Below are 15,368 nucleotides of genomic sequence, written 5' to 3'. Positions count from 1 at the left end.
TGCTGCATAATGTTAATGGCAAAGATGAAAATTAGCAAATTCATAAATCAACAACCTATTTATGCTTGGGAAGACTCTAATGGATTCACTACATTGTTGATGACTTCATGGTATACATAATCTTAAGGACCTATTGATTGAGCCTGGGCCTCTGCTATAAATACAGAATATAAACATGCAACCATTTATATGCATGTTCATGTAGACAGCTGATTTGGTAGTAGACACAATATCTTCTTAAAGAAAACAACTTAATCCCCGAAGTGTGTACTCTGAGAAGTTAAATAGTGTACAAATCAAATATAGGAAGAAAAGTAAAGTAAAACAGAGAAATGAGGGAATAAATTTACCCGAATAAATAAAATGTATCTGTTTGAGTTTTAGTCTCAATTATTTGAATAAATTAACTTCACTACTTTCTCTTTTACGGAAGTGGGAAATTGAGCAGAGCCTTTTTACCCATGTTGCCACCCAAACCTAAAATGGATGTATATTTCACTCAACTTTCTGTAAGAAGCCCAATTCTAGTTTTGCACCACATAAGCTAGTTTCAAAATCAGGCTAATTCTTTCCAGAACCAGGCTGTTTTTGAATGGGAGAGAGAGATGCTACTGGATCTGTTTTAGCATTTCTACTCTTTTACCTTTAGATGTGGTTCTATCCATATTCCCCCTCCTGTCTTCCAGTCAAAGAGAATGGGACAGAATTCTCTTTAGAGTCCATCAGTGATACTTTGGCTGCCAAAAGCAATGACAGGAGACATTTATCGTCCATCTACCTTATTTCTGCAACATTCAAAATTCTGCATCTAAGAGGCTGTGACTGGAAACACAGGCCATTTCTTCAGAATTTCTAGCATGTTATTGCTGCCACTGCCCCCCTTACTTTAGAAGAGTGATTTAATTCAATTTTAGAAAGAGAGAGTGAGAAAGAAAATTTTCTAGTTACACAGATCAATCCGATTGTTCAGAGCTTCAGAATGAATTTTTAAATTTGTTGAACAGAAGCATACAGATCTGTAAAAGCAAGTCAGATAATGTACAAAGCCTCCATTCATTGTGTAGGCAGAAAGGAATGCTGGTACCCGGCAGCTCTCTCAGGAATGTTCCCTTGGCTTTCACTGTACTGCTGGGAACAAGGAGGGAAACACATATATAAAATGAATTTATAATGTCTCTGGCTTATAATGGCAAAATGATAAGAAAAGTTGGCTGTTTAATATAAACTGTCAGTTGCATATTCCAGGCCTCCTCCTTTTGAGGTCCCTCCCACAGCCACAGGCCTGGCTACCGTTTAGTGAGGAGTACAAAGTGGCTGTTTATTATTATTGACTGGTGAGGCCTGTGCGCCGAAATTCATTCTGTCAACAGAATGTAAGCAAAGTTGGCATTTTAAAGCAGGGCCTTTTCAGTCGCTGGGTTTTCTCAGGATTGCTATGCAACAGGATCAGTGCTGTAGTCCCCGGTTCAAGCTGAAAATGTTACACAGGAAGACATACCATGTAAAGGTCAGATTCTTCTACTATGATAATTTTCTTGATCTGTGTTTATGCCAATGAGGTTGAATGCATAACCTCTTATCATAACTCTTACTGAAGTCCTTTGGATTCCTACCTGCCCGCCTTAAATTATGTTGGTTTTTAAATGGGAAATCTTACTAATCAATGTGTGAGTCTGTTGTAATACCCAGGTGAACTTAATGTCTGTTGTCAACAAGGTTCTTTCCTGCGTGGAAATCCATTAATGTGCTGCTGTTATAGACCAAGTATGACCTTGTTTATTAGTCTCTCTATGCTTTCATGGTCAGAGTCAACTCTACAGCTTACTATGCGTAGGGAAATACGACTTGACCCACAGTGTAATAAAGTGATTGGCACTCTGTACACTTTATCATGAAATTTTATTTCCTATTACTTCCATAAAGCAGTATAATTTTGTCCCTGGGCTAGAAGATATAACTTAGGAAATTTATAGAGTTATTAATATATTGTGCTCTAATTTATAATCTCAAGGAATAAATTTATTGCACATAGTAAGATGCCCATTTCAGTCCACCTAATAACATGAAGAGGGAATGCATCCAGAAAAGTGGGTTGGAGGTATATCTTATTAGCTGCCCAGATTGAAATGTCTCACGAACTAGTAGCTTACTTTTTGTAGTTCTCCAAATTCACATTCATAGCTGGTCTCTTTTGTTTGGTAATTCTGTATGTGTTCTTTTCTCTGCCGCTCTGTAGGACCTCCAAGGAGAAATTGAAGCTCACACAGATATCTATCACAACCTGGATGAAAATGGCCAAAAAATCCTAAGATCCCTGGAAGGTTCTGATGATGCGGTCCTATTACAAAGACGTTTGGACAACATGAACTTCAAATGGAGTGAACTGCGGAAAAAGTCTCTCAACATTAGGTAGGAAAAGATCAGTAACCAAAAAGTAGACGCGAATTAAATGGTAAAATTTCCCTCATTTTCCTTAGCACAAGTAGCTAATATCTCCTCTGTTTATGTAAATCACCCAATTTCAGAATGATTCATTTTATTTTGAATAAATGAATCATTCATTTGCTTGGTATAGAGATGATACTTGAGGGTTCAAATTAGATTAAAATGGTGATGTTTTATAACCACAGGAGAGATGCGTATTAAGACATTAGAGCGAATTGAAATGAGGAGCCGCATCACCATCCTAATTTCAGAGTGTTCTCTCTTGGTTTATTCACAGAGGTCTACCAAAAAGTGACAAAATTAATGTGTATTTATTATGAAATTTACTCTTTGGCATTACTCTAAATGGATAGCTGAGCACATTTTTAAAAACCATAACGCATTATACTGAATTTAGGAGCGACTTCTCCACAGCTCCTGCCCCCCGGGGAGATTATAGTTGCTTCCTGTCTTTCACTTCCTCTCAGATTTTGTTGCCACATCCTCTATGGTCTGAGTGTTTAGCTGTTCTAATACACACCTATTTGTACTTTGCCCCTTACTGTGAATCAGCTTTCTCTCGAGAAGTCAACAGATGCTCCTCAGCACTGTTGCAAGGACAGCACAGTCAAGTTTTTGCTCTCCCTGTTCTGCAGTTATTCCACAGTGGCACAACAGGGCAGAGATAGTGGGTGAAAGGCCCAGTGTCACCTGAATGACACAGGAAGGCCAGGGAACGCAAGTCAGCCTTCCTGCTTTCGAATCTTTGCTTTTTCTAATTCACTTCTCTCTTTCAAAATGTGTTGTGCTTTCTTCTTTGTCTAGAGTAGGGGTGGTAGTGGCATGAGGTGGAAGAGGGTGAATGCGCTTTCTGATCATTAGGAGGGAATAAACTAAATATTAGGAGTAGTTACTCCCTCTAGGCCCTAAGACTACCAAAGGGAGATTTTTTCCTTCTTTATAGTTATTCTAAAGTGTCCAAAATGTTGACATATAGTGTATTTACTTCTATAATGGGGGAAAATAAAACTGATATGTATTCGTGTGAAATAATAATGATAGCAGCCACACACCACATCCCGTGCCGTGGCTTGGACATTTGATATTTGCTGACCCAGTTAATGCTCTCAGCAGCTTCTGTTTTTATCCTCTCTTTACTTTTGAAGGAAATGAGGCACAGAGAAGCTAAATAACTTTCCCAAGGCCGCTTTGTCAGTGAGTAGCGGATACAAGATCTGAACACAGGGACTGTGGTTCAAGTTAGAGCTTTGACCCATCATGTTATACCATAGAGTAGAAAGGACGGGGAAAAGAAAAGGCTCACCTAACCTTTACTTATAAATACATAATAAGTAAAAGCATACAATAGAGAAACAGGTTGCCAGGAGTTGAAAATGATTTGTTTTTATTCATAAGGGGTCCACTCCCCCAAGTTTGCACCCCAAACTTTCATTATACTCATTTTTTAAAAAAATTTAACAGCTTTTAATAGTCTTTTTAAAATGTTTGTTCATGAAGTACTGTTGCTTTATATGCCTGGTAATATTTTGACAGTAAAAGATTTCCCCCCTTGGGTGTGGTCACCGTAGCTCACCCACCCCCATAGCACCCCTAGTCCTCCACCACTATCCACGATGCTCTCCCCCACCCCATCCCCTCCTCCTCTCAGTGCCTCGGATCTGTGGTCAGCTTGAACTCTCAGCGAGGTCAGTGTGTGTGATGACAAAGGCCGCTTTTTAAATATCTGTCATTGAAAAGGAATGAAACGTGTGTGATGGGAAGGATATTGGTAGATGAAATAAAGAAAGGAAGAGGGGGTTATAGAAAAGAAAAAGAAAGGTGCTGTAACTGTTCTGAACATCACTCAGTGCCTTTTCTCTCCTTCATGTGAACTTGATGAAATAAAAGGAGAATTCAAAGTGGCAAACAGCATGTCAGCCAAAATATGGGCTCTTCATTCTCAGCAATTTCCCATATGCCAGCTACTGCAGTTTAATTCTTGCTGTCATTAATCAAGCGGGAAACAGTTACCTTAGCTTATCTAAGGTGCTGCAAATTCTAGAATGTATATATTCAGATCAATGGTTTTGGTTTTTAAATAGGGCTCGCTCATAATATAGGCAGTGTGATAAGCACTCACTTAAAAAAAGGGCAAGAACTATTTCTTCACATCACACAGATTCAGTTTCAGTTGAGAGAAGCACAGTACAAGAGTAATTTCGGATGGCTGTGACATGGGATAGGTCAACACCAGAAGAGTTAGATTCAGAACCATGAACGACACTTATAAACCTGGATTGTGAATCCAGTCACTTCCCTCCATCAGGGTTATTTTACAGTGAAAAGTCACCACAATTAAAAAATGGATCCAAAGATACCCTGGGGAAACAGCCCTGTTTCTCCCAAGCTCTAACATATCATACTAAAAAATTACAGTTGGTTCATTGTTTTATAAGGGCTTCTGAGTCATTTTTATATTTCAAAAAGATAATAAAACATTAGTGCTTAATATCACAGCTGTCCACTTTGAATGAAAACATTTTTTGTTTGAATCCAAATGACTTTCAAGTTTCCCTTGGCATTCCATTGGCTCATCAGAGGTATCGTTGTGTTTCCAGAGCTAAGTGCATCTTATGTTCTTCCCCTCCGTTTAATTCCTTTCTGTTTTATGTTGTTTTCCTTTCTGTGATTATGATTCATATTCAAGTCTTCAACATGTCATCCAATACTGATAGATTCGTTTCTGTTCCTTTATATATTTAGACAATCCTTTGTGCATCCACAAGAATATTCTTCCTTGGACATTGTTTCTACTATGTTATTCCTTTAGTAAAGAACTACAGTCTTCTTTATGCCCATATTTCACTGTTTCATTTATTTGTTCATTCTGAAGATATGTATTGGGTATTTACTATGTACGAGACACTCTTTCAGGCACTGAGGATTCAACAGTGAACAGAACGGACAAGAAGAAAGTCATTGCTTCCTGAAGCTTAGATTTAGTCAGTAGAAACTAATGCATCCTGCATTCTCTACCAACTAGGCCTAATAAAACCTGCCAATCCCCACAGGTTCTCTGAGCTAAGGAGCTGCTAACCTCCAACAATTTTCTCATTCTCCCCTATGTGTGTCTCTGTACACTGGTCTTTGCACATCTGTCTTCATCCCCCAAATGTTCACTCAAATTCCATAATGACTATGACTGTTCCTTCACCAGATCTTCCCTATGCTATTCTCATATACACTTGATGGCAAATTCCTTAACATATTCATGAGTTGCTTCATAGGGGCCGAATTTGCCCCTCCAGCTAAATTAGATGAATACAAAAACTCCACTTTCTAAATGAGTCAGTGAGGTAAGAGTAGAAAGAGTCCTGGACCAGCAGTTGAGCAACCTAGTTTCTCTTCTGGTTCTGCTACTAACTCCCTAGCATGGATCTTGAGTTAGTCACTTCACCGCTTCAGACTTCAATTTTCTTCCTCACTGAAATGAGGAGGCTTGACCAGAAATATGGGTGGCCTCTTCAAGTTCCTTTGCAGTTCTTCGATTCTATGTTTAATTTTTTTTAATCTGTAATACCACTTCACGAATCTATGAAAATAATTGAAACTTTGTCCCTTGGTTTGTTTCTATTTAAGCACAATTGATTGAGTTCAAAGATACAGTTTAAGAAAAAGTAAATAAGATGTCTCTTCAAGATAAGAATACTTGAACTGAAATTGTATATTATGATTTCATAATGTAGTTCATGGAAAGTACATGCCATCCATTTTACAGGCATTATCACACTGCATTTTGTCTAACAAAGCATGAAGAGAAGTAAATATCAGTGATGGTTGTCATTGCCATTGCCATCAAAGAAGACAAAATATGAACTGCTGTGAGTGGGAGGAACAATAAAGTGAAAGATGTTTACTTACATGTACACACACACACACACACACACAAACGGAACTATTGATGATGTTATCCAACATCAGGGGGTGACTGGGCAAAGAAAGTGTTTTTCATTCTAAAATATTCCACATACACAAACTTTGCATTTGAATTTTGACAATGTCAGTAATTTGAGAAATGGCCAAGTACATTTTTTACATAAGAAACATGTATGAACATTTCAATTTAATCTGCACCCAATATCCAGATTATTGTTTTTATCAACTGTGTACAGACTATTGTTTGTGTGAACTAACAGCATCACATATTTTTTTCAACAAAATTTATATTTTGTGAGATTTTTATACTGGGGGAAACTTCTAAGCATTATATAAAATACTCATATTTATGAAATTTTAAATGTTAATTTGAGAAGCGAGAACACCACCATTTATATAGTCCACAGCAGCAATAAATCTTTTGGAGAATCCTTGGTATGAGAAGTTTGAATAGTTAGAGGTTCTATAATAAAGAATAAAGAAAGAGTAAAAGGAGACAGAGTCTACCTTTGAGAGAAAAATGCAACTAGGACATTATCTCTGACTCTCTTATTCTTGGAATGTTAATTATATTTGAAAGTTGAAGCTCATGGACCATCTGGAAAAAAAACTGTTTACTTCTCTTTGAGCTTAATTCTCTCTCTTTTTTTAAAGCCCCATAGCTCCCATTTTATTTCTGTGGCTCCTCATTATTTCTCCATTCTTACCTTTTCTTTCTGTATGCTTAAGTGCTGTCTTATTACACAAGGGTACCAAAGATATAGAGGGATATATCATTAATTTTATAAGGGAAGTCAAAGTGAAAAATGAATTCAATATAACACATTTTGCATTTTGCTTTAAGAATACTTGCCTTTCAGACTAAAGTTTTATTAAGAATTTCAAAGTAGGCATCAACCAAATTACACTTGAAATATCTGTGTCTAGAGAAATGACATGACAATCACTTTAGCAGCCCCTATAATTCTTAAAGTCCTGACACTGAGGAGATCCTTAAAGACCAAGCAGTATATCCCAACATACCTGAATGTTCTGCATCTTGCTCACATCTTCCAAACTGCAGAAATTATCTGCTTATTAAAGATCAGCACTTGCCTTGTTAAATGCTAGTAGCCCTTGAGCTCTTGTCTTCACTTATAGAGATTAATCGGATATGGGTAGAAACTAAGTGTGCCCCCTTCAAACCTCTTATTTTCTGTTGAGTAGATAGGGGTAAAGAGAGTATATCTGCCAATTAGAGGGAAGCCTTTTTCTTTTCTCTTTTTTTTTTAATTTAAATTTTATTTTTATATTCCCCATACAATTACAACCCCCTTATTTTGACCCCAAGCCCTGCTTTCCCCGCCCCCCACCCCCCCATAGAGTGTCTCTTGTTCATAGTTATTTGTTGATTTTGATATTTTCTTTCTTATAGTTATTCTTTTTCCTGGTCCCTTATTTAAGTTTTCTAGATTCCTGCTATGAGTGAGACCATCCGGGGGCCTTTTTGTTCAGGGATGCAAAACATTTGGCAAAACCCACTAAAGTCAAGGATTTCCTCATATATGAAAACTTTGTAGTTTCCATTTCCCTGTGTCTAAAAAGGAGAATTCAAGTTATGAGCTCCAGCAGCTGTCTTTATACCTTTGCATCTCAGTTTCCACATTTGCAAAACAGAAGGGTTGAACAAATATCTTAGGCTCCTTCCAGTCCTAATCCTAATAGCCTGTGGTAACACCAGGGGAAAAAAGTTATTAAAATAAAGAGAAACATTTTCAGGAAGAGACATTCTAAATACAAACATAGGTTAATCATTCAGAATATTTGTTCTACACTCTGAAGAATAAAAAAAATAGGCCAGTGACTTCCAACAAATGCATTAGAAATGTGTCTTGAAAAGACTTCATAAGCAGCCCGGCCAAAACAAAACATTTCCTGAGCTCACAGTGTTTCATGGCATCTAGATCGTCTTCAAAATCACATCACTGACAAACACCATCTTCATCTTGTGGGGACCTACAAATAACCTTTAGGGAACACAGGAATACAATAGCCTTAAAAAGAGAAGTAGACTTCATGGACCTCACAGACATTTCCAGGGCACTGCACCCCCAAAAAGGAGAATACACAGTTTTTTTCAAGTGCACATGGAGCATTCTCCAGAATAGATCACATTCTGGAACAAGTCCCTGGGGCCAGGTCCCCCTTCTGCTGTTCCTTTAACTTTCTTCACTTTCCCCTGTCCTTGAATTCTAACATCCTAACAGCCTTCGGACCTCACACAGTGAAGTTTCTCTTAGATCCTTTAGAACTGAATTCCCTGGGTCTCAGAGGGAGGTTCTTCTCTCTTTGGGGACACAAAGGGTTTCATTGACCTGCTAATAATTACTCAGCACCATTTAACCTAGAACAGGGTTGGAGTGGGCCTTATGTAAAGGAGGCAGCAGCCCCAGGCCCCCTGTGGACAGTCTTGCCCTGCAGTACACCCTCCCCTCGACCTCCCCACCTAAGATTTCCTCCCCAGAGAGAGCAAGGCTAAGCATCAGGTATCTTTTTTTTTTTTTTAAGAATTTTGGCTATATTTTATTTTATTTATTTATTTTTAATTTTTTAATATATTTTTGCATCGCTTTTCATTTTTGTACAATGTATGCATTTTCATCTTGATTATTGTCCCCATAAAATTCCCACCCCCCATTCAACCCATGAACTATCACCATGGTCCCTTGTGCTCCTCCCACCCTTGTTTTGTTCCTACTCCCTTCTCGCCTCCTCTGTAGTTTTACTTATTGAGCACCTTAGTTTCTTCCTTACCAGGATTTAGAGGTGCTCAATAAGTATTTGTTTGGTCTGTGTCTCTTCCCATTCAAGGGGACCAGGCTAAACATTCCAAACATCCCAGGGAATCCCTGTAACCAGCAGTCATTCCATGCCATTGAACAGCTAAAAGCTTTCTTAGGAAATTCTCCCTTAGACTTATCATGGAAAAGTAATAGCTATAAGAGGAGGGACAGCAACATAAAAGAAATGACCTCTACACTGGATGCTATCTGCACTGTTATACTGATGGACTTTCATGATTAATTTCTTAGCTAATAATGCCCTTACAGTCTTGAACAATTTTATTTCTCTGGTGGAAATGCCCTCATTTTTTTTTTTCAGAATATAATGTTAATATTGCTCACAACAGAAAGAAAATTCTGAGAAGTTGGAGTTGTATAAAGATGAAGGAATAAATCACCTGCATGGTGATTTCACCCAGTATTTAGCCCACCCTTCAGAGGGCTAAACTGGTTACTATTTCCACATTTTTCCATGCATAGTCAAGTGTTTACTTACAAATACACACAAAAGATTTAGAAAAAATAGATTTTATACATTGTTGTAGCCAGCTTTCCCACTTAGCTACTGACAGGGTGATTTTTTTTTTTCCATATCCATAAGTATCTGCCTGTGTCATCACACTGAACACTGCATAGGAGTCTTAGGATTTGAACATCGCAATGTGTGACTATATCATATATGCAACCAGTTTCCTAGTATTGTATATTTAAGTTGCTTCTACATTGCCTCAATTGTGGTGCTAAAAATAGTGTTTTTCTACCTATGTTTTGCATGCTTTCCCAGTTACTTTCTTAGTATGAATCCCTTGCTTTCAAGCTTGTGGATCATCATATTTGCACATTGTAGACTTTTATGTATCATCAACTTACCCTTCAGAAAGTTTTGGACAATTTAATCTCAGGACATATTTGGTGATTCTGTTTGACGAACGCCAGCAGAATTATATTGGAAATGTCAGGGTAAATTACCCAATGACCAAGGGAATTATTCTTCTACATGGTCACTTTACATTTCCATCTTGGTAGCATTCATGACTATATCAGATTTATGTTTTAGGCAGCATTAATTTTTATGAATTTATGAGTAAATTTCTGACAATATGTGAGTAATGTGGCATATATTTTTATTTACCTGAGGGGAGAGCTTTGCCAACTTTAGCGTTTCCTCTTTGTTTTCTGGATGATGATTTATTTTATTAATTTAGCTTCTCATCCTCAAGTGAATTGTGGATTTTATAGCACAGATCATTCATTTGTATATTCTTAAACGATTTCTACGGATTAACACATTCTAAATACAGTTCATGGTAAAGCACTCAGTCTCTTGCCTAAATTATTCATGTTTGGGGGAGGCTTTCAGGCAAATGTCTGATTTTACTTTTCCACGTGAGTTGTTGTCTCAGTACATTTTACACAAAGGAAACAAAGCGGAAAATGTTGGAACTTGGTGAAAACAAATCCCAGGTGCACACGAATAAAGAAGGGTAGAGGAAAAGGAGAAGCATATGGGGAGAGGAGCAGAAAGGAACAGATGCCAGATGGAAGGAGTCAATAGAAGAGACTGCCCAGGGTGTAGAAATGGAAAAGTCAAAATGTTGGGAGAACACTTTCCATTTCTCAGAGCAGGAAGATTTCCAGTGCTAGCGTGAGTCTTGTGAAAGCTGAGTGGTTTGTGTTAGTCAATGCTCCACTCTTTTCTACTGGAAGTAGTAAGAATCATTGACTGCAACTCTATGGAAAAGCAGTCCATTCCATTGTATCCCATGCCCACGTCTCAGGCTTCTGCATGTGGAAATAAACATGAGTAAAACACCGCCTTTACTCAAAACTGATATTCAAATACTCCTCTCCCCATATTATGGTTCTCAAAAGCCAGTAGCTAGAGGTTTATTGAGGAGTGCACTGTGGTTCACAGTAAGTAGGTTTATATGCTGTGGAGCTCACCCTAGCAGTGGACCCTTCATGGCCTTGTTCGAATCATCAGTTGCCCTTCAGATACACTGACATACTTTGCTTTTGTTATTTTTCAGGTCCCACTTGGAAGCCAGTTCTGACCAATGGAAGCGTCTGCACCTCTCTCTTCAGGAACTTCTGGTGTGGCTGCAACTGAAAGATGATGAGTTAAGCCGCCAGGCGCCCATCGCTGGCGATTTTCCAGCGGTTCAGAAGCAGAGTGACATTCACAGGGTAGGACATTTTTAATCCTGGTGCCTTGCACATACTCAGCATGCAGTGACTATTTTAAAATGCATTTTGATAGAAATTAGCTGAATAGAAATCTTTTTTACTCCTCCAGCCCAAGGGTCAATTATAAAAAACGCAAGACATTGTACCTTAAATGTCAAAAATGTCTGCCTTAATAATATCCTTTGAGAAATTCCCATGTCTTCTGGTGATTTTAAAAAACATTTTATTGTGGAAAATATTAAACATATACAGAAGCAGACAGTATGCTAGAATAAACACCCATGTGTTCATCAAGACTTCAACAATGGCCCATTCATAGCCAATCTTACTTCCCTGCCTCTACCCTGCCCTCCATTATTTTGGAGCAAATCTCAGGCCTAGATCATTTCATTCATACATATTTGAGAAAGCATCTCTAAAAGATAAAGTTTCAGCCTTTCAGTGTATCATGGAGTTGCTATAATACTTTTTAAATGCAACAACTTTATCATAACCTCTATCCAGTCAATGTCTACACTGCCCTCCTCACATAATATGTCTTAAAAGTTTTAACAAGTTTTTTGTTTTGCTTTGCTTTTGGTTTAAGTAAAACTGAAATAAGGTCCACATTTTGCATTTGGTAAATCTGTCTTTTAAATGCCTCTTTCTAAACTTTTGATTCTGACATTGTTGTAGATTCATAGTAAGTCACAAAACTGGTATAGTTTCCCTGTCCATTTTACCCAGTCTCTTCTTGTGGCTGCATCTTATAAAACTATAGAACAGTAATTACTGTCACTTCAACATGTAATCTTTATAAAATATTGCAGTGACGGCACAACACAATTCAGACTGGCCAGATTTCAAACACCTAGCAGCCAGATGTAGCTAAATACTACCCATTGGACATTGTATTCCACCGCTTTGATCATATTTGGGTTTGACTATTGTGATAAAAGTGCTTCAAAGATAGTACTATAGTCTTCCATTATCAAGAGGTGCATATGTCTTTGTGTGTAATTTTGGCAATTGTTAATTGCCAACCCTAGCAATGGCTAGGGTTTGCAGTATGATAATTGCCTAACTTATCATTTTGTCTTCATTTATTAGCTGGAGTACTTCTGTGAAAAAAAAAAAGTTCACTCATGCATTATTTTAGTAGCCCGTGTACCATTAATAGAGGCTAGGCAGCATAGGACTTTATCAGTCTTCAGAATCACTAGTTCACTGGTATCATGGACCAGTGATTCTTTTGGTTGTTTCTCATTATACTTCTGTCATCTCTATTAGACTCTGAGTGTAGACGGCAAAGATTTGATCTTTCTCACCTCCAAGATCCTAGTACTTAGCTGTGTCTACTATATAGTGATAATAATTGTTTTTGAAATGAGAATAAAAGGTACATGAACAGAAATGAGTAATAACAAACCAAGTAAATTACTACCAAACAACAAAAACTTGATAAAATGGGACCACTTTTGTATGTGCCACACTTGAAAGAAAGATCTCTGTGGAGACACAGCCAAAGGTAGCATCTGCAAGAAAGGTCAAGGGTTTCTATTATTTCAGAGAAGAGGATATAGAAGATTACAAAAAGGGAAGATAACATAAGGGAAGACACAGGAATCTTTGCCAAAAAAATGCTGAGGAAAGTGCCAATTTCTCCTTTAACCTTTCCTCTTCCTATCATTCAGTATAGTAAATTAGATTTTGTGGTATAGTGGAATATAGTGTGACTTTCGTAATGTTCTAACTTTGAGTAAATAGTCAAAAAGCTTTGTTGTATATGTAGAAGGACATTCATGGAGTATGGACATTTTCAATACAATTCATTAATGTGACCTAGTGAAATGAGTACAAATTTCTATGCAGGGTATAATTTTCTTTAAATAGCAGAAACCCAAAGAGATGACTCACTGAACAAGTACAGTAAGAGTCATAGACTAAGATTCTAGTCATATTTTAGTCATATTCCTCCATAAGTTAGATTCCATTTGCTACTTTGTTTTTCAGCTTTAAAATGAGGAATGTCCAGTCTCTTCTAGCCAGACTTGTTATAAATACTGTCTTAATGATTGACTTTGGTGGCCTGCTAACAAAGACAAAATGTTAGTGCTTATTCTTAGTGCTCTTACTCAAAAATCTCATGAGGGCCTCCCTGGTGGCACAGGCAGTTGAGCACAGTGCTGTGAAGCTGTCCACAGCCTCTGCAGTGCGGATTCGATCCCTGCCAACTGCGGAGCTACCCACATGGTGCGGCAGACCTCTCCTGTCTCGCCCACTGCTCCCCTCAGCAATGAATTTCAGTCTGCCTATTCTGTTCCCCTCTGTCTCTGGTGAGGCCTCTCACCCTCCTGCACATCTGGCTTATGCCTCAGCTCTCGTATGCATGAATAAATAAATATTAAAAAAAATATCTTGACCATTAACATGTTTTGGAAGATGGTGATGGTAGAGTTTGGGGTCATATGCCACAGATTTGATGTTAATTATTCCCCATTTGGCTGGTATACCTTTTCAGATACCATCTATTTATTATCTAACTTCGATGTAGCAGGACTTAGAGCCCATTGATAACTCTGTTCTATTCATTAATTCTATTGCTCCTTTACCTTTACCTCCCTCCAAGTCCAACTTAGAGTCAATCATCAAGTATTTTAATAACTCTTTTCCAAGACCCCAAATCTTCTGCTTCCTTATCTTTTTGTTGCTGCAATGAAGAAAACCCCAAAGCTTGGAGAATCTACTTAAATACTTCCTGCTTTCCAATCAACGAAAGAGTAGATTTGTGTAGTAACTTTTCAGGATGACTGAGCTCTGTCCTTATTGGCAGCACATCACTGGGGTTAGTTTACTTCCAGAAAATTTCTGGACTCTGTCAACTGCAGGCAGTAGCCATACTGCCTTCTTTTATTTTATCCTCTTCTTCTTTTTTTTTTTTAAAGATTTATTTTTATTTATTTATTTATACAAGCACTGGGTACAGTCAGAAGCGCAGGAGGGTGAGAGAATTCACCAGAGCCAGAGCGGGGAGCAGAGCAGGCAGAAGGACCGAAGTACACTGCCGAGGGGAGCAGCGGGCGGCAGGAGAGGTCTGCGGCCCATGCGGGACCCTCCTCCAGTGGCCAGGGAGCAGCCGGGGATCGAACTGGCGCTGCAAAGGCTGCATGAAGCTTCTCAACCCAGCGCTCAACCGCTGCACCACCAGGGAGGCCCTATTTTATCCTCTTCTCCATGATCCTTTCAGTTGGGGATTTAACTTGCTGATCCTCTGTCTGAAACCCTTTCTACCCACAACAACCCCCTCCTAATTTATCTTGGCTCAGACGTGGAACAAGCTCTCCCTTGATGCACTTAGGTAACACAGACTACTTTTCCTCCTTTAGCTTAGCGTTTTTGTCATCACGTATAGGCGTGACTATTGGTTTGATGACAACCACCATCACTAACTAGACCATGTGCTTCAAGGAGCTTTCTTTTGGGGAGAAAATTGTCAGTTTTATATCCAGCACCTAAAAAATGTGCCCAATATGTGGTAGACACTGGGTAGATAAATGAGCAATAGTGATAAGGAGGGAGGAAGGTAGGGAGGGAAGAACCTAAAAACCAGTGAGCTAATCTTAACTTTGTTCATGCTGCTCTAGTTACAGAGACCAAACACAGAGAAAGAAAGAATAGTGATGTTGCGTACTCACTTGTGGGATTTTTCTGGATATTTCCAACTAAGCATCCTCCTGTATTGCATAGTGCTACTTTGATGCCCACTGATTTTACTTGTGGTCTGGCCCAGTGTTTCCACAGCTTCTTTCTGTGTTCTTAAGAAAAATGCTTGTCTCAGAGCACTCTCATTTCTGAAAGAACATCGTCACTCCTAAATGTTGATGGGAGAACAATTTAGGACCCTGTTTACTCAGTTTGGTCAGATTTGTGCCATAGCCCTTTGTAGTGGTGGCATGTCTGCCTGGTTAGTAACGCTCTTGTATCCTGGACACAGAAAGAAGAAAGGAAAATTCTTGAAAC

At 38.4% G+C, this 15,368-nt stretch overlaps 1 protein-coding gene across 1 annotated transcript in view; it reads left to right on the top strand.

Annotated features, from left to right (window-relative positions):
* DMD (dystrophin) overlaps positions 1-15,368 on the top strand; it is a gene marked incomplete at both ends in the record, with an annotated part of 1,915,324 nt that overhangs the window by 1,561,940 nt on the left and 338,016 nt on the right. The window contains 2 exon segments of the mRNA XM_084258879.1: positions 2,237-2,409; positions 11,213-11,369. Of these exon segments, the coding sequence (XP_084115005.1) occupies positions 2,237-2,409; positions 11,213-11,369 (330 nt within the window).

This window comes from Talpa europaea (assembly GCF_964194135.1).
Source record: "Talpa europaea genome assembly, chromosome: X".
NCBI lineage: Eukaryota > Metazoa > Chordata > Mammalia > Eulipotyphla > Talpidae > Talpa > Talpa europaea.
The sequence above is the reverse complement of the archived record's forward strand: the minus strand, read 5'-3'. Positions and strand labels throughout refer to the sequence as shown.